General features: G+C 40.4%; 1 protein-coding gene across 3 annotated transcripts in view; it reads right to left on the bottom strand.

The window, feature by feature from the left end:
• NT5C2 (5'-nucleotidase, cytosolic II) overlaps window positions 1-21,807 on the bottom strand; it is a 90,817-nt gene that overhangs the window by 42,572 nt on the left and 26,438 nt on the right. The window contains exon 1 of one of the 3 annotated variants that reach the window (XM_087725771.1): window positions 1,432-1,454. The exons of the other annotated variants lie outside the window; for them this stretch is intronic. Coding sequence (XP_087581897.1) covers window positions 1,432-1,439 — 8 coding nt within the window. The 5' untranslated portion in view covers window positions 1,440-1,454. Of the gene's footprint in view, window positions 1-1,431; window positions 1,455-21,807 lie in introns of those variants that run through there. 3 annotated transcript variants of the gene reach the window in all.

Below are 21,807 nucleotides of genomic sequence, written 5' to 3' on the forward strand. Positions count from 1 at the left end.
AACCTTTTGGACAACCATGACCTGAATGATTGAGACTCTCCATAAACTTCTCTTTTCTCCTTTAACATTTCATCCTATAAGTAGCATGTAAGTGCACTATTTATTACATCACAATGTTGCCATTCCATGCACTCTCTCATGTCCCTGCATTCTCTACTTACCTATAGTTTAACTTCATGTCTGTCTATCCTTGGTTCTGAATGCATTAAAGAAATGCTGATCTCTTTGGGCAACTTATCTGAACCTAACTTGCCTGGGCTTGCAGACTTCCCCTAATTCCCCGCTTGGCCTTACTTTCTCATGTACAGATTTAGAGTAAGCCAAAACTTAAAACAAAGGAGGAAATGAAGGAAGAAATTATATCACGGGTGTCAAACTCGCTGCATCATGTTGCTGTCATGTGATGTCTCACAACGTTTTCCCTATTCGTGGAATTGGGGTGGGCGTGTGCATCTGGCCTGAGGGCCACCAGTTTGACATTCCTAGTTAGATCCTTCAAGCTAAATATTATTCTTCAAGACATTTATTGAAAAGAATTGTAGTATTCAGCATAAGAAATACTTTTGACTGCAGTTTATTACCAGAATCAATGATATATTTCCCAGTCAGTCACTGCTCACCTTTATAAGAGAGTTCAGTGCATATTTCCTGCAAGGCCCATTCCAGACAATACTGCATCACTCTGAGAAACTCAGATCTTAATTTGTTGATGACACTAAATACATGAATATCAGATGCTTGGCTCCTCTCATTACTGTGCTATGCACTAACTTGAACAATTAGCTAATCTAATTGCATTTTCAATACTGCAGTTTCAATTCAGTTATTTCTAGTGTCTTTCAAAAATTAAAGAAAAATCTTTTGAAGATGTCACTTTTTTTTTTTAACTGCCCTACTATTAAATATACACCCCAAAGAAGGAAATTACTTGTTTGGGAAATATGCTTTAGAAAAGTAATTGAATTTTTGTTTGTTAAATAAAGTAATGAAAATATGCATTCTATCATAAGACAAGGTTAACAAAATTACAGTTACATTTTTGAAAGATTTCAGAGGAATTAATCAATCCAAACTTGTGGAATAATGCTTTCTGCATTAATGAAATAAATACAGTACAAAGTCACTAACAGGCTTTTTGTATCTTTAGGTACTACTCAGATTTTCTTTTTAGATTTGTAGAATAAAGAAGATTAAAGTAACATTTCATTTGTACAAAATTATGAAGTATGGTAAATATTTAAAAAATGAACAAATATATCTGAAAATAGAGCATTATTAACTGCTTTTAACCTCAGAGATTTCCCTTCCAAAATTCAAGTACCATCTAAGCAGCTACTCTTAATACAAGACAATTTACAATTATGAACATTAGGATTCCAAACTATTAACATTTAAGGTCAAACTATTACATTTCTGCACTAACAAACTTACCTCATCATCTTATTTGGATGTTCTTCTTGTAAAATTTGTAGCTGTCAAATCCACGTTACCTATTTTTTAAAAGGCTCCCTTCCCCCATATATAAGCAATTTTGCTTTTTTCTGGCTGGATGTCAGCATAGCACTATGCGTGAAACAAACTGGGAGATGCCACGTATCTGTTTAGAGAGTTCTAGAGATCACAGAACTGCAGCTAATTTAATAAGTTACAGGATATCACTGTTCAATACATCTCCGTTTGGAATAGAATCTCTCTGTTTTACCCTTAACTTTCAATGCAGCACTAAGAGTCACAATTTCCTGGCAAGCTGCCCGCTTTGGCAGTGAAGCATAGAAAGTACAACGATGGAATGAGATAGGAGGGGGGAGAGACAGTTAAACATGACAAAAGTTACACAACAGCTACCATCAGAATATACGAAAGGCACTATAAACAGAAGAAATATTGCAAATTTATGATGCACCACATGAGCCCTTGGGACATCAACTGAAAGGCATTGCAATATCATCATGGCTTTGAGTAAACAAGGTATGATTCATCTTTCTCATACACAAGTTATATGGTCTGATCTCTGGCAATAGGATCATCACAAAAGGGCTGTGGGGCTTTTTTGTACCCTCTCAGGATTCTCCAGATATAAATATAGGTATTAGTTTGTAAATTAAAATGAAATTAACCATAAAACAATCCACAGACTGGGGATCTCATCTAAAAACCAGGAGAGACTGAAGAAATTGCATGTTCAAGTCCACAACCAGTTAACAGTCTGTTTGGACAGAACAGTATCAAGGGTGGTAAGTGCACCACCACAATTAAAGAATTGTTCCCTCTGCACTAGAAGGGTTTTTTCCAACCAAGAAATTTGGAAGAAATAATATGGCTCCTTCTAATTCTACAGAAATGTCTTCCTTCATACAGTTAATCTCAAAAACGAGTAATTTTAACACTACGTAAGACAGCAAAAAAGAACCAATTTGTGATGGTAGTTAAGACATCAGACTACAAACTGGGAGAGCATGAGTGCTAATCCTGTCTTAGACATAAAGGGAATTGGGTGGCTCTTTCTCTTAGACCTAGGAGGCAGGCAACAGCAAACCCTTCTGAAAAACATTGCAAAGAAAACGTTTGTAGTCCCTAGGAATGAAAAGTGACTTGAAGGCACATGCCTTCGCACGCACATACACAAACACATACAAACACAAAGCAAGGAAAGAAACATGTTTAAAAATGTCCCTCCCTCACTACATATTTTGCCTTTTTTCTACTGACTCAGAGAATATAATCTTGTTCCATGTCAGATAGAAATGTTGGTGTCTCTCTGAATACTAAACAATTCTGTGGTGATCAGCATGGCAGTAAATAAGGACTACTGAACAGTTATGATGGCTTTTATATACAAAGACTATTTGGAATATAGAAAAATATTTATAGGTACTTTTTAAATGCAAGCAGATTCTATAGTGGATTTGTCCTTCCACAAAATATTGAGTATTAGCTTGTAAGGATTAGAGGCAATGTCACTTAGAATGAGTGAATGGGGGTTGTATTAGGGATAGAGGCCAAAATATAAATATTCCTTGAAACCAATTCCTGTTTAGATTTCTCCCACAAATGGTTGAAGGCATTTCTCAATATTGCCCAACCTGCATCACATCCTCTAAGATTCCGGTCTAGATAAACATTTTCCTAGATAAATAGCTTTCATCCTTAGCAGTCAGAATACTTAGATTATGATAGTGTCAGCCTCTGTTTTGCTGCTTGCTTTTCGGCTGTCATTGAAACGGGGAGGGAGGGCATGGTATTTGGGTGAGGGAAATAATCTGTGCAGGAGGACTGTTAATTGGGAGTTGTTCTCACCATTCGTTTGCCATGTGGAAGGAGGGGTGTTTCCTGCCAGGGCCAACTGTCCAGCATTCCAACCTGATGATGATTTTTGAAGATGTCTCCCACCTGACAGTTGTGGCGATTTATGATTGGATTATGAACTGGGGTACCAAGGGGAGGGGAATGAATCATGTATTGATATCTATTGCTTTCGCGCTCTTTTGCTCAGATCCAGCTTTGCTTTGCTTCTCATCATTTATAATCAGTAAAAGTACACTTAATTCTGAAACATGGAGTTGAGTGGTTTCTTTCTAGGTTATTAAGTGAAAGAGCCGTGACATTAAGCTGGATCTCACTTCGCACCCATCCCAGAGCGAACACCTTCCGAGGGGAGTGCACCCAACGCTGAAGAATGTTCCTCCATGGCAGTGATCAAGAGGAAGAAATGGGAGCAGCCGCAGGCCCTTCGGTGACGGAGCTGTTGGCTGACCTGCAAGTAGAGGAACAATCTGTTCGACCCAGGTGGACTTGGGGAGTGGGATAGAAAGAGGAATCTGAAGAACCGTTAACTGGGATTACTGTGAGGAGACCCAGGAAATCAGCAGCTGACTGGTGAGGCCCTGAAGAGGAAAATCTCATGATGTCCCAAGCCATGAAACTTCTCGAAGGAGCCTGGGAAAGATGCCGGACTCGGGAGAGTGGTATGGAGAGAGGAATTGAGGAAGAGACAGAGAGAAGGTATACCTTGCCTAACTTGAGAGAGGCTGGAGGGGCTGAAGGGGGAATTGTACAAGATGACCCAGCGCCGACACCAATCCCTGTGGCTAGAGACATTCCTAGAGGGGGGCACAGACGCCGAATGGCTAAAGTTCCTCCTTTAAGTGTAAAATACGGGGGAGAACCAAAAGAACTCGGCCTATTCCTTATTCAGGTGTGGAATTATATGCAGATGTATGGCCATGATCTGGTTTCTGATGAAGCTAAAGTGAGAATTGTATTAATGGCTTTGGAGAAAAAAGCAGCAGATTGGATGGTGGGGCTACATAATGCTGACTCCCCACTTTTGAGAGACTTTAATGGATTTATGGCTGCTTTGAGGAAGCCTTTTGATGACCCCCTCACAGAGCGTAGAGCCAGGATTAAATTTACAACTCTTAGGCAGGGAAAAAGATCAGTAGCTGAGTATGTGCAAGAATGTCAGCTTATATGAGGGGGTGGTCTGAAGAAGCCTTGCTAGACTGTTTCACTGATGGATTAAACAAAGAGATTTACCAGCAGTGTGTGAACAGAAGCCCCCCCCCCTGGAGATTGCAACCCTGGTATGAAGCAGCCGCTGATGTTGAAATTGACCTACCCAGGCTATATTACAAAGGAGAGGGCGAAGGCGAAGAATTCCCCCCCCCCCGCCAAACCCCTCCTCCCAAGGATGCCAAAAGGAGGGAAGGGTGGATTTACAAGCAAGCCCAAGCCTTCTGTGTGTTTCCGCTGTGGGAAGAAGAGGCACCGTGCCGTAAATTGCCGAGTCAAGATGAGCCAAAGTGCCCCCCCCCAGAAAGAGAAGAAGCTGGAGAAGCCTCTCAGCAGAAGGAAGGAAATGGCCTTGAAAGGGGAGGATCCTTCTCAGCGTTTCAACCCTGTGGAAGAAGAAAATGAAACCCCCAGCTCTTCGGATGACAGTGACTCTGATGATGTGGAACGCTGGGTAAGTTCCCGTTCGGGGCCCATGACTATCCCAGTTGAGCTTAAAGTGCCCTCTTCTGGCACACGAGAGAAAATTCTAGCTCTTTTAGATTCCGGGTGTTCACGCTGCATTATGAGCCCGGAAATAGTAGAGAAATTGGGATTGAGACTAAAAACTTTAAAAATCCCAATTGCATTTTGCCAATTAGATGGCTCTATTGCGGGAGGAAGCCCTGCTCATTTTGTTACTGAACCTATTGAGATGTGGATGGGAACCCACCAAGGAATAATAAGTTTTATTGTGGCTCCAGAGATGGATGGATCTCTTATATTGGGATTACCCTGGCTGCGGAAATGGAACCCACACATAAATTGGAGGAAAGGTTGGTTACGCATTCGGTCTGCTACGCCCCCTGGAGGGGAAGAAGGGGTTCCAGAACAGAATAAGTCAGACCCCAACCTCGCAGCCAGAGGGCAGGAAAAAATTGAAGGGGAGGAGAACATCCCAAAAGAATACTGGGACCTGAAAGATGTTTTCAGTGAGAAATCTTCAGATAGGTTGCCCTTACACAGACCCACCGATTGCAGCATTGATTTGATTTTGATTTGATTTGATTATATTTATATGCTGCCTTTTCCCCCGAAGGGGACTCAGGGCGGCTCACAATTCAAATCAGGGAAGGGGGGTACAGACAGAAAATAAAAGACAAAACATAACAATACATAATTTAAAAACACACAATAGTCATACCATTCGAGACGGGGGCAACAGCTCTTTAGCCCCAGGCCTTGATATTCTACCTGGAGTAAAACTCCCTAAACCCCAAATTTATTCAATGACCCCTAGGGAAATGGACGAATTGAGAAATTTCATTGACAAAAATTTGGAAAGGGGTTTCATTGAACCGGCTAGGCCCCGAGTGGCTGCTCCAGTCTTATTCAGAGAAAAGAAAGATGGCTCCTTCCGTCTTTGTGTTAATTTTAAAAACCTTAACGGAATCTGTGTCCAAAATGTCTACCCTTTACCACTGATGAAGGACATGTTGGCCCAACTGGGTAAGGGGAAAATTTTCACAAAATTAGATCTGCGAGAGGCAGTGCTACTTCAGGCAAATGCACAAGGGAAGTTGCAGCCCTGCGCTTACACCTCTCGAAAGCTAACGGAGACTGAGAGGTGTTGGGCTATTTGGGAAAAGGAGGCTTTTGCTGTCCGGTGGGCTTTGATGACTTGGCGTCATTTTCTAGAGGGGGCAAAACACCCTTTTGAGGTATGGACTGATCAAGAAAACTTGGAGACATTAAAAACCTCCAGGAAACTATCCCCTAAACAAATGCGATGGGCACAACATTTCAATAGATTTAATTTCACTTTGAAGTATATCCCAGGAGGGAAAATTTTTATGGCTGATGCTTTGTCCAGACTTCCACAATATAACAGTTCAAAGCTGAGTGTTGTCCAACCTGTCATGCCAACGAGAAGCCTGGCCATTTTTGTTGTCACCAGAAGCCACACCACTTCCAATTTGGAAGCCACACAAGACCTCGTTACAAAGCTCAAGGAAGCTCTTGCAACTGATGAGTGGTTCCGCCAACATACGGATGAATGCACCATGAAGGATGGCCTAGCTTGGATTGGTGCTAAATTATATGTTCCCGCATCTATTAGGTCCATGGTCCTTCAACGTGCTCATGATCTCGTATGGCCAGACATTTTGGTTTTGTAAAAACCCTGCATCTCATCAAGAGGCAGTTTTGGTGGCCCTCTTTGAAAAAAGACATTGAGTCTTATGTGGCTAGTTGCCCCACTTGTGCTGCGGCAAAGTGTCCACCAGGCAAACCTCAAGGGTTGCTCCAGGGGGTGGCCCATCCCGAGGCACCGTGGAAGGAGATCTCTATGGATTTCATTGTTTAATTGCCAGAAAGTCAAGGAAATACAGTGATTTGGGTTGTTACTGACTTGTTCTCCAAAAAAGTTCATTTTGTTCCTTGTTCCAAGATCCCGTCCGCTAAATCCTTGGCTAAGTTGTTCATTACACATATCTATCGTCTGCATGGGGTACCAGACCGCATTATCTCGGATAGGGGGGTCCAATTCACCCCCTTGTTTTGGAAGGAGTTTTGGAAGTTAATAGGCTCCGCCTAGGGCTTAAGCTCCGCCCACCACCCTCAAACTAATGGTGCCTGCGAGAGAACTAATTCTGTACTGGAACAATATCTCCGATATTTCATCAATTACCAACAGGGAAATTGGGTAGAATTGTTGCCTCATGCTGAGGTGGCGTATAACAACTCGGTTCACAGCAGCACGGGATTTATGCCCTTCAGGGTGGTGTATGGACATGATTTTGTGCCTATCCCCGAAATTCCTCGCGAAAAACCGCAAGTGCTGTCCCTTTCCGAATGGAGTGACCGCCTCCGGCAGATGTGGCCTTTGGCTTACCGGGCGCTGGATGCTGCACACCAAGCCCACAAGAGACAAGCGGATAAAAAGAGGGCGAAGCCAAAGGAGTATAAAGTTGGTGATCATGTGTATTTATCCACCAAGTTTCTTCGGACCTCTCAAAAGTCTAAGAAATTGGGCCCCAAGTATGTTGGCCCGTTCCCGATTGTCAAGGTCATCAACCCTGTTTCCGTACGACTGGAACTGCCTAAATATCTCAACCGTGTATACCCAGTGTTTCACGTTAATCTCCTAAAGCCTGAACACACTTCTCCGTTGCGGGCTCCTTTGTCAGCTCCACCAACCCCACTCCTGATTGAGGGTGAAGAGCATTTTGAGTTAAGGAAATTTTGGACTCTAGGAAACATAGGAACCATATTCAATATCTTGTGGCATGGAGGCATTTCCCTCCCTCTCATGCTGAATGGGTCAATAACTCCCATGTTCAGGCTCCTTGACTTCTTCGTAAATTCTACTCTGCCTACCCAGACAAGCCCTGACCTCGATTGACTTTTCTTTTATTCCCCCTTCCCTTTTTCTTCTATGTTATGTTGTTCGTCTGTTTGTCTATGTTCTTTCATTTCTGCAGGGGGGATCGTCCCTTTTCTGCAGGAGGGCCGGATGTCAGCCTCTGTTTTGCTGCTTGCTTTTCGGCTACCATTGAAACAGGGAGGGAGGGCATGGTAGTTGGGTGAGGGAAATAATCTGTGCAGGAGGACTGTTAATTGGGAGTTGTTACCATTCCTTTGCACATGTGGAAGGAGGGGAGTTTCCCACCAAGGCCAACTGTCCAGCATTCCAACCTGATGATGATTTTTTTTTTTTAAAAATCAATTTTATTAATATCATATTTAAAGCTGTTCACTTACCCGTTTTTTTAAAATATACTTTTTTTATTTTCCACTTTCATAACATATAATCACATGTATACTATTACATAGCCAATATCGTATTAAGTAGTAATTACATCAGTTCCTCTTGTCATCAACACCCAGAAAGATAAAAACCCATTATTAGCTCTTCTGCTCTCCATACACCTCTTTCTTCTACCTCTCTCCTACCTCCTTTCTTCCCTCCATCATCCTTTTCTACTCTACTTCCCCTTCCTTTCTCCTTCTCCTCTCTCTTCATTCCACTCCTCCTTATCCTCCTCATCTTCCCCCCTTATCCTCTCTCCTATCCCTCTCTTTCTATCTTTCTTCTCTCCTCTGTTTCCCACTCTTCCTCTTATTGGTATATTTCAGCTTCTGAGCAAACTCCATTCTATGTTGATGGTATTTATGCTTCCATATGAATATACTTAACATATCTTAGTTTTAAAGAAAAAATAAGAGAAGACAGTATACATGTGCAATCATATTACATTAAAATCTAACACCCCTCGGCAAGCCTAATATACATCCCTCCCTCCCCCCTCCCCCCAACCCCCCCAGCCTTCCCTCCCCCGACTTCCCAGAACCCATACACGGTATAAATCTTTAACAAAAACCATCTAAAATATATTGGAAAAAAAGAATAAAAAATTGATAACAGCTTTACATTGAACTTAGCTCCTCCTTGCTAGGCTAACTTTAAACAATTTATATCATTCCTGATCTTAATCATAAGCTATCTGGAATTTCTTAGTCCCATATTTATTTTGTATATAATTGATCCATTTTTTCCAGTCTCGTTTATATCTCTCGTTTGAGTGGTCCTTAAGATATGGAGATATTTTAGCCATCTTGGCTAAATTTATGACTTTCAATGTCCATTCTTGAATTGTAGGCAAATCTTCCTTCTTCCAGTATTGCGCCACCAACAATCTAGCTGCAGTTATTAAGTGCAAAATCAAATTAATCTCTACAGCTGTACAATCAGTAATTATACCTAACAAAAATAACTGAGGGGTAAACTTTATTTATTTATTTGTCTTGTAAGCCGCCCACTTCCGGAGGACTCCGGGCGGCTCACAAAAGACAAGGGAAAGGGGAAAAACGAGACAAAGACAACATATTAAAAACAAAACCAACATTCACAATTTCCGTGGAGGTAAATGCTTCTCAGCCCCACCCAGCCTGCTGGAACAGCCAGGACTTGGTGGCTTTGCGGAAGGCCGGGAGGGTAGTAAGAGTCCGGATCTCAACAGGGAGCTCGTTCCAGAGGGCCGGAGCTGCAACAGAGAAGGCTCTCCCCCGGGGAGTCGCCAGCCGACATTGGCTGGCAGATGGAATCCGGAGGAGACCCAACCTGTGCGATCTAATTGGTCTGAGAGAGGTAATCGGCAGGAGGTGGTCTCTCAGGTACCCAGGTCCGATGCCATTTAGGGCTTTATAGGTAGCGACCAGCACCTTGAAGTGGATTCGGAGACTAATAGGTAGCCAGTGCAGCTCGCGGAGCATAGGTGCAACGTGGGTGTACCTTGGTGCACCCACAATCGCTCGCGCAGCTGCATTCTGGACTAATTGGAGTCTTCGAACACTCTTCAAGGGCAGCCCCATGTAGAGCGCATTACAATAATCCAGTCTTGAGGTCACAAGGGTGTGAGTGACTGTCTGAAGGGCCTCCTGATCCAGGTAGGGTCGCAATTGGTGCACCAGGCGGACCTGGGCAAAGGTCCCCCTGGTCACAGCCGACAGATGGTGTTCTAAAGTCAGCTGTGGGTCCAGGAGGACTCCCAAATTGCGAACCCTCTCTGAGGGGCGTATAATTTCACCCCCCAGCCTGAGAGATGGAACAGTTAGCCAATCTTTGGGAGGAAACATCAGAAGCCACTCGGTCTTGTCTGGATTGAGTGCCAACTTGTTTGCTCCCATCCAGACTCTAACAGCCTCCAGGCACTGGCACATCACTTCTACTGCTTCGCTGAGTTGGCACGGGGCAGACAGATACAGCTGCGTATCGTCTGCATATTGGTGAAACTTAATCCCGTGCCGGCGTATGATCTCACCCAGCGGCTTCATGTAGATGTTAAATAGGAGAGGGGACAGGACTGAACCCTGCGGCACCCCATACTTGAGGGGCCTTGGGGTCGATCTCTGCCCTCCGACCAACACCGACTGCGACCTGTCCGAGAGGTAGGAGGAGAACCACCGCAAAACGGTGCCTCCCACCCCCACCTCTCGCAACCGTCGCAGAAGGATACCATGGTCGATGGTATCGAAGGCCGCTGAGAGGTCAAGAAGCACAAGGATAGAGAGGTGACCCCTATCCCTGGCCCGCCAGAGATCATCGATCAGCGCGACCAAAGCAGTTTCCGTGCTATAACCAGGCCTGAAACCCGACTGAAGAGTCTAGATAATCGGCTTCATCCAAGGACCGTCGGAGTTGCGAGGCCACGGTGCTTCCTGGCTTCCGGGGGAGGAGCCTGCCGTCGCCGGTGGCTCAAAGGAGCTGCCCTCAGAGTTCTGGTCTGTATATCTAAAAAAATCTATAGATATCTCTCCTTTCAGGCAAGAAAGGGGCAGGGAGGAACTCAGTCGTTAGAATCTCTTTGTAGTTCACAGCCTTTTGTTTTTCGCTGTGAACGGAGAAGAGGTTCAACAAAAGTTGAGTTTTTTTTTTACTCCAGCCAGATCTTCTCAGCTGTTTTTTTCAGCTCAAGGCAGGTCGTTCCCCCCCCCCCTCAGGACAAATCTAAGCTATTTAAAATCGATCCGAGCAGCGACCATCCTGAGAACCTTTTTGTTTATTATTATTCAAAATACCAGCTTCAATTTTACAAAAAACTCCTTTGTTTAATTGCTTTTCAAAATGGCGATTTTATAGCTCTCGCAGTTGATACATGATATATTTAATCAGCCCTGTTTTCCTGAAGACCTCTCTTTATTAATTGCCAAAGTTTACTGAAAGTATTTTATTTTAAATCAAGGTGCCCAGAGACTTCGTTTGTTCTCTTTTTTTCTTTTATAATGGCTCCTAAGTCAAAGCAACCTAAACGTTTTTTTAATAATACATCCCAAGTAATCGCTACAAAGCCACAGTCTTTGCCTTCTACGCCCCCTACTGGAGATTTAACGAAAGAATTTCTTTTTGAAACTCTTAGAGAATTTAGGGAGGAAATGAAGCAATTTATTTCGGAATTATGTGATAAACTTGATGCCAAGATTGCTCAAACAAAGGAGGATACCATCGGGGTTATAACTGTGATGACAGATTATATTGCAGGAATGGAGGATAAACTGGAACTTTTGGAAGAAGCCAATTCTAACCTGACATCTAAAATTGAAATGTTGCAACAGGAAGTTGAAAAGGCAGAGAGACAACTTGTTATGACAAACTATAAAAAGACTGTGTTTGCAATAAGAGTTAGGGGATTGCGTGAAAACGAACAGGAGAATTTGAAGCAGACCTTTTTTGAGACTTTCAGTCGTTTGGTGGGAAGTCCGGGACTCAACTTTGATTGGCAGATCCAAAAAATTTACCGCCATATTTTGTGGACAGCAAAGCAGAGACAGCTTCCGAGAGATATAATTATATATTTTGCCACAAAAGAATCCAGAAACACGATACTACAAGAGTTTTACAATAACAGGCTGCGAATTGATGGACAGGACTTGATCGTTTTTAAAGAAATACTACCCCAAATGTTAAGAGCCAGGAGAGACTATGTTTTCCTAACTAAAGAACTTAGAAATAATCAGATACAGTATAGATGGGAGGTGCCATTTGGTATTACAGTTACACTTGATGATCAAAAACATCGCCTCAATTCAGTTTGTGAAGCTCGAGACTTTTACTACAAGATCCTAAAGGCGGGACTTCCTGAATTACCCGGACTTGGAGAAAGACAAGGAGAAGTAGAAGAGAAACAACCAAACACACAACTACAAGGCGGGAGGTATTGTTTTTCCCCTCCGGAATGGCAGAAGAGCAGAGAACAAGGATCTAGTTATGCTTCCGAAACATTTGCTTAATTTTAACCTGAATAATACTTTGTGACTCTGTCTTGTATAAAAAGGTATAGTGGTATACCGATGAAGAGACATTAAGGCTGAAAGAAATGATGCTGATTTCCTCGGAAAATATACTGTATGGGACTTGAAAAAGACTTGATGGATAATTTTGAATTTTTATATAAGTTGTTTATGTTTTATTCTCTAGGGTGAGGAGGGTAGAGATTGTGATGCTTTTGGATTGTGGTTTAGGTTGAATGGAGTTGGGAAGGGTGGCGCAGACGGGAGGGTAGTGAAGGTTTAATTAGAGCTTATTTTGAGCCAGAAAGTATGTTGATTTTTATAGAAATTCTTATTTGAATATAATGTTTGGAAGGAGATACTCAGGGAGTTCGAAGGAAGGCGGAGCAAACATGAGAGGAGTACGGATGATAATAAAATATATATATGGACACGGGTAGAGGCAGGATGAGAGGACTTGGAATGGAAACCGAGAGAAATATTTGAGGTGTTTAAATTGCTTTATAGAGAAGAAGGTAAAAGGGACAAATTAAAGGTACGCATATTTAGATAAAGAGATAAGGCCCCTAGCTAGAGTAGAATTTTATTTGATTAACTCACTTGGTTTCAACATAGTTTGAAATCCTGCAAGTAATAAATTAATTGAGATTAGGAATGATGCACACCGCTTAAGTTTTAATAATGATGGGAAGCTGAGCTTAAGGTAGAGAGTTTATTGATTTTTCTCTTTTATTTTCTTTTTTTGGGTTTTTTTATTTTTTATTTTATTATTCCTTTCTTTTTTCCTTTCTTTTTTATTTTTTAATTTCTAATCTAATTGGTTTTAATATACTCCAGACTGTGCTTGATAAAGAGTTATGTCGGGAATGGGACCTGGGAAGTCGGATGGGGGCTAGGGAGGGGGGTTCACGGGGGGGAGGGGGGGAGGGTGGAAATATAGAATCAATTTCCAAAACAATGAATGCACTTGTATACTGTTGCTCTTTTTTCTTTCTTTTTTTCTCTTTTCCTTTTATTTTCCTTTTTTTTCTTTTCTTATAATTTTAGTGTAAATTACAAAGTGAATAGATTAACGAACAGTAGAAATACACCGAAGTGAGGAGTAGAGGGAAAGAAGAGGGAGGAGTCAAGAGGGAGTGAGAGGGGAATGTAAGGAGGGTGAGATGGAGGGAAGGGGAGAAAGGAATGTCTGAGGGGGAGGGGAAGCAGAAGAGGGGAAGGCTGGAGGGGAGAAATGAAAGTTGGAGGGGGAGAAGAAAGGGTGTATGGAGGATAGAAGTGTTATGAGTTGTGTTTATTGCTTTCTTAATTGCACAGTATTTAAGTGATTGTATAAAAAGGAAAATGAAAATGAAATAAAACAGTTTTCAACGGAGTTGCGAGGCCACCACTTTCTCTTATAATGTTTTATTCATTTTCATTTTCAATTTTGTACATTCACTTATATACTGGATATTGGTAATAATAATATTATAATCGTAAGAAAAACAAAAAACAAACAAACAAACAAAAAAAAAACAAACACCCCCAACCGAAACACAACTCATAAACCCCACCTATCACTTTCACACATCCCTTCTTCTCCCCCTCCAACTTTCCTTTCTCCCTCCAACAATCACCCCTCCTACTTCCCTTTCCCCTCCTATCTTCCTTTCTCGCCTTTCTCACCCTCCTTCCCCTCTCATCCTCCTTACATTCCCCTCTTCCTCCCTCCTTACTTCTCCCTCTTCTTTTCCTCTACTTCTCACTATGGTGCATTTCTCTATTCCTTACACCCAGAAAAAAAAAGGAAAGAAAAAAGCAATAAGAAAAAAAAAGAGAAAAATAAAAAGAAAAGATAAGGAACAGCAGTATACAAGTGTATTCTTCTATATATTGAAGCTATATCTCCACCCACCCACCCACCCCCAATGAACCCCCCTCCCTAACCCCCTCCGACTTCCCAGGTCACACGCCCGGCACAGTTCAGTACCATTCACCTTCAAAGTATCTTATTAACAATAATAATGAAAATAAAATAAAAAGAACACTCCGAAAAAGAAAACAAAAACAAAAAAGTAAATAAAGTAAAATTAAAAAACTCTTTTGCATTATGCTCAGCCTCCCATCATTCTTCAAATTTTAAACAGTATAAATCATTCCATTTATATTTTGTCCTCGTCCCTTAGTTCTTTGATATTTACCCCCATCTTCCTGTAGAATCTCCAGATAGTCTTTCTTAAACTTATATTCAAATATTAGTTTATACAAAAATCAATTTGTCTTCATATTTTCGCTGCTCATCTTCCTATCCTTCGTTTCACGTCTCCATTCCTCCCAAGCCCAGATTGCATAAGATTAGGATCTCGCTCTTCACTTTAAAATCCTGAGCTTTTTATATTATACTTCAGACTTGTAGATTCATAAAACATATGCCCAAAATTCCTGCCAGTTCGTTCAATCCCAAGATTCCTTCATCAATATCCCACTCCACCTTCCTTTCTGCTCCACACTCCATTCACCCCAAACCGCAATTCAAATAAATCTTAGTCCCCGCTTTCCTCACAGAAAACACTTCGTGCGCAGTTCGGATTTAAACTCAAATAAATCTTGTAAAAGTCCCGTATCAATACACAGCTTTACCATTTTTCATACCAAACAGAAATCCTAAAGTTTTAATCAGTCCAAAAGCTTAGAAAGTATTTTAGAAACATCGCTGGGTCTGTATTCTTTACTCTTCTGTCCTTCCGGAAAGAAAAGGCAACCCTCTGCCTTATAACCACGTGTCCCGCTGCTTTGAAGATATAACTGAATCCTCAGTTTCCGCTCTTCTGCCTCTCCAGTAGGGGGAGAGCAACTCCCTCCTTCTTGTAGTCAAATGAGTTGCTGCTTGTCTTTCCTTCCCCTTGTCCTTCCGCATTTCCGGGTGAGTCAGGAAGCCCCGCCTTCAGAGTTTTATAATAAAAGTCCCGAGCTTCCGAAACAGAATTAATACGAAATCTTTGATTTTCAAATGTAACTGTAATTCCAACTGGAGCCTCCCATTTATACTTTATTTGACGATTTCTGAGTTCTTGGGTTAAAAAAGTATAACTTCTCCTTGCGTGGAGCATCTGAAGCGGAATATCTTTAAAGACGAACAGATCGTGGTTCTCAATTCGGAGCCTGCTTTTATAAAACTTTTGTAAAATCGCATTTCTGGATTCTCTTGTGAAAAAATATATAATTATGTCTCTTGGAAGCTGTCGTTGCTCCGCCACGTGCGAATTCTGGCGATAGATTTTTCGAATATTCCAATCAAAATTAAGTCCTGGGCCTCCCACCAGTTGGCTGAAAGCTGCTACAAAAGTCTGTTTCAAACTCTCTCCTTTCCTTTCAGGCAATCCTCTAACTCGAATTGCAAACGCCTTTGTATTATAATTTATCATTGTAAGTTGTGTTTGATTATTAATAATCTCTTGTTGTAAAGCTTGAATATTAGAAGACAAATCAAGATTAGCCCTCTCCAAAGATTCCAATTTCGTCTCCATTTCTTCAACATAATCTGTTAAAGTAGACGCGACTTCAAACACATTCGCATTCATCTGGGCAATTTTGGCATGTATTTTATCGCATAAATCCAACACAAATTCTTGAATTTCTTTTCTAAAGTCATTAATTATTTGGGAGAGAAGCTCCTGTGTCAAGAAATCTCCAGTAGATGGCGTAGGAGACAAAGGCAGCGATTTGGTAGCAAGTTCTTTAGGCACAAGGGGGGAGGGTTTTTTTGCCTGTTTAGACTTGGGAGGCATTATAGATAAAATCTGAGAATAGACAGATAAACAGTGTCTTCAGCTGGCCAGTTCTCAATAAATTATTTGTGGACTTTGCTCATTAATGAGTAGCGATCTCCGGGGAAATAAAGCCAGTTAATTACGTCATCAATCACCAACACAGTAAAAACGCCATTTTGTGTCCCAATTGCGCAGAGAAGTTCAAAGGAAAAACAAGGCTGGTGTTTAGATAGTTAAAAAAAAACAACACACACATCACAGAAGTGTGACCCGCTCGTATTATCTTAAAAGCAATTTGTCATTGTCCTGAGTGCGGGGGAGGCTGTCTAGGGCTGCAAAAAGGCAGCTGTAAAGAAATGGCTGGAGATGAAAGCTCAGCTACGTTGGATCCATTCTCTGTTCGCAGCCCAAAAAAAAAAAGAAGAGGGCTGTGAACTACGAATAAATCCTAACACCTGAGCTTCTGCCTGTCCCTTTCTGCCAGAAAGGGATGATATCTATTGATCTTAATTAGATATACAAACCAGATCTTTAAGAGGGGCTTCGTTGAGCTCCTCGGCGACAGGCTCCTCCCACAGGAAGCGAGGCCACCACTTTCTCAACAACCTTCCCTACAAAGGGAAGGTTGGAGACTGAACAATAGTTACTCAAAATGGCTGGGTCCAGAGACGGTTTCTTCAGGAGGGGTCTCACCACCGCATCCTTTAGGAGGGGTGGGAAGATACCCTCCTGGAGAGAGGTGTTCACAATCGTCTGGATCCAGTCACGTGTCACCTCCCTGCTGGTCGAGACCAGCCAGGAGGGACACGGGTCCAGTATACAAGTGGAGGCACTCACCGCTCCCATGACCTTGTCCACTTCAACAGAAGCCCGTTGAAACTCAATCCATAAAGCATGCTCAAGACCCTCCCCCGGTACCTCGGCTGGTATTGTGCAATTGGAGTCCAGCTCTGTCTGAATCCGAGCGACTTTATCCGTCAAATACTGAACAAATTCCTCAGCTCTACCCTGTAGAGGGTCACCTGCATCCCTCCCTTTCAAGAGGGAGCTGGTTATTCTAAACAAGGCGGCTGGGCGCGATTCAGCGGATGTAATAAGGGCGGCAAAATGCGAACATTTCGCCGCCCGTATTGCCACGAGATAGGCTCTAATAAAGGCTCTCATCAGTGCTCGGTCTGACTCAGATTTACTGGCCCTCCAGTGGCGCTCTAGGCGTCTCTTTTGGCGCTTCATCTCCTGGAGTTCCTCGGTAAACCAAGGAGCCCTCCTGGATCCTCTGCCTCGGAGAGGTCGCAAAGGCGCAATCCGGTTTAGAGCCCCTAAGTTCACGGAGCACTGAGCTAGTGCGATGTAAGACAACTTTATCCCTTTTTTTAAGAACATTTTGCATAATCCACCATATTTTTATCCAAAATGCCTTAACCTTTTTGCAAGTCCACCATATATGAAAATATGTAGCGTCGAGAGAATCACATCTCCAGCATTTGGGTTGTAAGTTCGGATACATAGAAGCCAACTTTTTAGGATCTAAATGCCATCTATAAAACATCTTATAAAAGTTTTCTTTCAAGTTTTGGGCTTGTGTAAATTTTACATTTCTTACCCAGATCCTTTCCCATGTATCCAACATTATTGGTTCTTCAATATTTTGAGCCCACTTTGGGCTGTAAACCAATTTACTATAATTTGGCTCCTTACAATTTGACACTTTTATTGCTTGGCTGTGTTGGTCTAAGATCAGATAAGATTGCACAGCTCCCAGCGTGTTCTAGCTGCGTCACAAACATGGCGTCTATGCAAGTTTCAAATGATTCATTTCAAATGATTTTCTCCGCGTTACAAAAGTTGTCTGACACGTATGATAGATTTGAAAAAAAAGCTGGACTATTTGTTGTTTTTAACATCAAAATATGAAGAAAAAAGTGAGAATGTTGAATGTTTGAATGTTCCTGAAATACAAATGAAGAATGTCAGAAATGAAGTTTCTCAATTTGCTGACATCCCGGGCATCTGGTTTAAAGATTCTCAACTTGCTGACACTCCGGGCATCTGGTTTACTTCGGAGGGAGAAAGAGATGCAACGTTTGAAGGGGGGGCAGCCATACAGAAGATTTATTTCAAAAGACAGAGCGCAGGAGGAATGAGAAGCATTAAAGAATTTATACTTTATGAAACATCATTTGCAAAATTTCCGATACCACCACTGAGAATTAAAGACAAGCTGAAAAGTGCAACAAGCGTAGGACAACGCCTAGGACATTATATGAGAGGCATCCTAAGCAAAAAGGTGCGAAGATATTCCTGTTTGGATTTGCTTATAAAGACGTTTGTAGAATTTGATCCACGAATGGTAATTGGATTAAGGAGGTTTTGTTGTTGGAGAGACACAGGCTGATAGATGGAAGAATACAATTCAAAATTAGCTAAACCTAATTATTCTTATTTGTAATAGACATAGCTGAATAATAATTGATATTGATAGTAATGTATATAATGTGGAGTTGATATGATAAATAATAATTGGATATGAGAAGGGAAGGTTGGAAATATTTTTGGACCATATACAAAGGTTATTAATCACAATAATTATCACTATTAAAAAATAAAATAAAACTATATACAGTTAAATGTTAACTAATATGGGGAAAATGTTACGATATACGATATAATTACATAAAGAAGGGAGAATGATAATAAACTATATGCATAGAAGATGGAATTTTTGGTATTAAATATTATGGATGTTCAGCTAAAACAGGATATGAGGATTTTATGTTAATAGAGGATTTTAGAAACAAGTAAATGAAATGCTAGCATGTGGTTATGGATTAAATCTTTGGCATAGTTAAGGATGAAGGATGTTTAAATAACTGTAGTCAACTAAAAGTGGAGGTATAATGATGTCAATATGGTAAACACTTGAGTTAAGATATTTGAATTAATATGAATTAATGGAAGAGATGCACCAAAACATGTTGTAACCAGCTGATATACTTTTTTATAATATATACCTGTGGTTTTTTTCTTTTTTCTTCTTTTGTTTTTCCTTCCCCCCCCCCCCCCCGCCTTGTTTTTTGTTCTTTTTGTCTTCTCTGTGTTTTGATTTTTTCTTTTCCCACTGGTGTGGGCATGTGTTGTTTAAGTAACAAAATAAAAAAAAATTAATTAAAAAAAAATATTTTGAGCCCATTTTATCATACAGTCTTTAACTAATTCTGTTTCGGAATCCATCTGTATTAATGCATTGTATAGTCTCTTTATATGCATTAAGCTTTGATCTCTTATTTGTTTAAATAAATTATCCTCGACTTGCATAAAACCAATTTTTTGATCTATTTTCCACCTGGCCTGTAGCTGTCCATACTGGAACCATGTTTGAATTACCTTTTCCTCTTTTAATTCATCCAAGGATTTTAGTTGTAATACACCTCTTTCTAGGGTAAGAAGCTGTCTGTAAGTAATTATATCCTGTTTTTGTACTATGTTCATATTTTCTATTGCATGTCTAGGAATTGCCCACATGGGTATCTTATCATTTAATTTGTATTGATATTTTTTCCAGACCCGCAGTATAGCATTCCTTAAAATATGACGTTTAAAGTTCTTGTCCACTTTTTTGTTATATAACAGGTAAGCATGCCAGCCATATACCAGATCATACCCCTCGATATTAAGTATCCTACCATTTGTTAAATTAATCCAATCACTAATTACAGATAAAGCTACTGCGTCGTAGTATAGTTTTAAATTGGGTAATTTCAAACCTCCCCTCTCACGCACATCTTGCATTATTTTTAGTTTTACTCTTGGCTTCTTCCCTGCCCATACAAATTTATTAATACCTTTCTGCCATTCTAATAGGTTCACATCTTTTTTAAGTATAGGTAGCATTTGGAAAAGAAATATAAATTTAGGTAAAATATTCATTTTCACTGCTGCTATTCTTCCCAGCAAGGATAACTGTAACTTTTCCCATTTTTTCATCTCTGTCTGTATACTATGCCAAAGTGGTTCATAATTATACTTATATAACTTCCCGTTTGAGGTTGAAATATGAACTCCTAAATATTTGACCTTTTTAACTATTTCACATCCTATCATTCCTTCTAGTTCTTCCTTTTGTTTAGTATTCATATTTGTAGCTAATATTTTTGTTTTCCCTAGATTTATTTTAAATCCTGACACTTGACCATATTGATTAATCATATTCATTAAGATCATACTAGATTCCTGCGGTTGGGTTAATATTATAACCAGATCATCTGCAAAAGCACGCACTCTATATTCTTGCTGCCTAATGTTAATTCCCTTTAGGCCCTCCAAGCCTCGTATTTTATTCAACAAAATTTCCGAAGTTATAATAAACAGTAATGGGGACAAGGGACAACCCTGTCTTGTACCTTTTTCAATTTGAAAAGAATCTGTTAAACTTCCATTAACTATAATTTGAGCTGTTTGCTGTTGATATATTGCTTTAATTGATTGTAAGAAACGTTTTCCTATTTGCATTTTTGCAGTGTTTTCAACAGGAATTGCCAATTAACTCGATCAAAGGCTTTCTCAGCATCCAGAAATATGAGCGCAGCAGGAATTTGGTTATTCTTTCCCAAATATTCTAGTGCATTAACGATTAATCTTACGTTACTTCTCATTTGTCTCCCTTGAATAAAACCTGTTTGATCATTATGAATCAATTGTTGAATAACCAACATTAACCTATTTGCTAGTATTTTAGTAAAGATTTTATAATCTACATTAAGTAGTGATATAGGTCTGTAGTTTTTTGGCTGGGTAATATCTTGGTCTTCTTTGGGTATCAGGGATATAAAAGCTGTCTTCCAAGATGGAGGTACCTTACCTTCCGTTTGAATCTTATTAAATAATTCCTTAAGACGTTCTACCATTTCTAATTGTATATTTTTATAGTAAGCCGCTGTCAAAGGCAGGTGCCTTCCCTGCCTTTAACTCCTTAATTACCTGTAAAATTTCCCCCGAAGTTATTGGTTGATTCAATCTTTGCCTCTGCTCTTCTTTAACTATGGGTATTTTTTCTTTATCCAAGTATCTCTCTATATCTAGACCATTAATTTTGTCACCCTTGTACAACACTGTAAAGAATTCACGGAAGACCTTTTGAATCTCACCCTGTTGAAACACTTCTTTCCCTCTGTAGTGCAATTTGGCTATGTTACGAAATTTTTGTTTTTTCCTAATCTGATATGCTAACCATCTACCAGATTTATTTGCATTGCAGAAAGTATTATGTTTTGCATATAACAGACTAGTGGCTACCTGGTCTGAGATCAACATATTAAATTGGTCTTTTAATAAGGTAATTGCTTCTTTAATCTTTATATCTCCTGGTTTTAAAGTTAACTCTTGCTCTTTCTTCCTAATTTCATCTTCCAGTTCTGTTCGCTTTTCCCCTTGTTTACATCTATGTAATCTATTTAGATTTATCAAAGCTCCTCTCATATACGCTTTACTTGCATCCCATACAATTTCCATAGATGTACCCTTATTCATATTAAAAACAAAGTATTCTGTTAACAATTTTTTACATTCATTAGTATATTTCTCATATCTAAATAAATTTTCATTCAATCTCCAAGACCTTCTTGCTTGCATCACCCCTCCCAACTCCATCCAAACTGGATTATGATCTGATAAAACTCTGGCACATATCTTTGTCTTCTTCACCCTAGAAAGCAAATCATTGGTAATTAGTATGAAATCAATTCTGGAAAAGGATTGATGTCTATCAGAAAAGAAGGTA

This window comes from Thamnophis sirtalis, unplaced genomic scaffold (genome assembly GCF_051295495.1).
Source record: "Thamnophis sirtalis isolate CommonGarterSnake01/CBP01778 unplaced genomic scaffold, rThaSir2_p1.2 scaffold_11, whole genome shotgun sequence".
Classification (NCBI taxonomy): domain Eukaryota; kingdom Metazoa; phylum Chordata; class Lepidosauria; order Squamata; family Natricidae; genus Thamnophis; species Thamnophis sirtalis.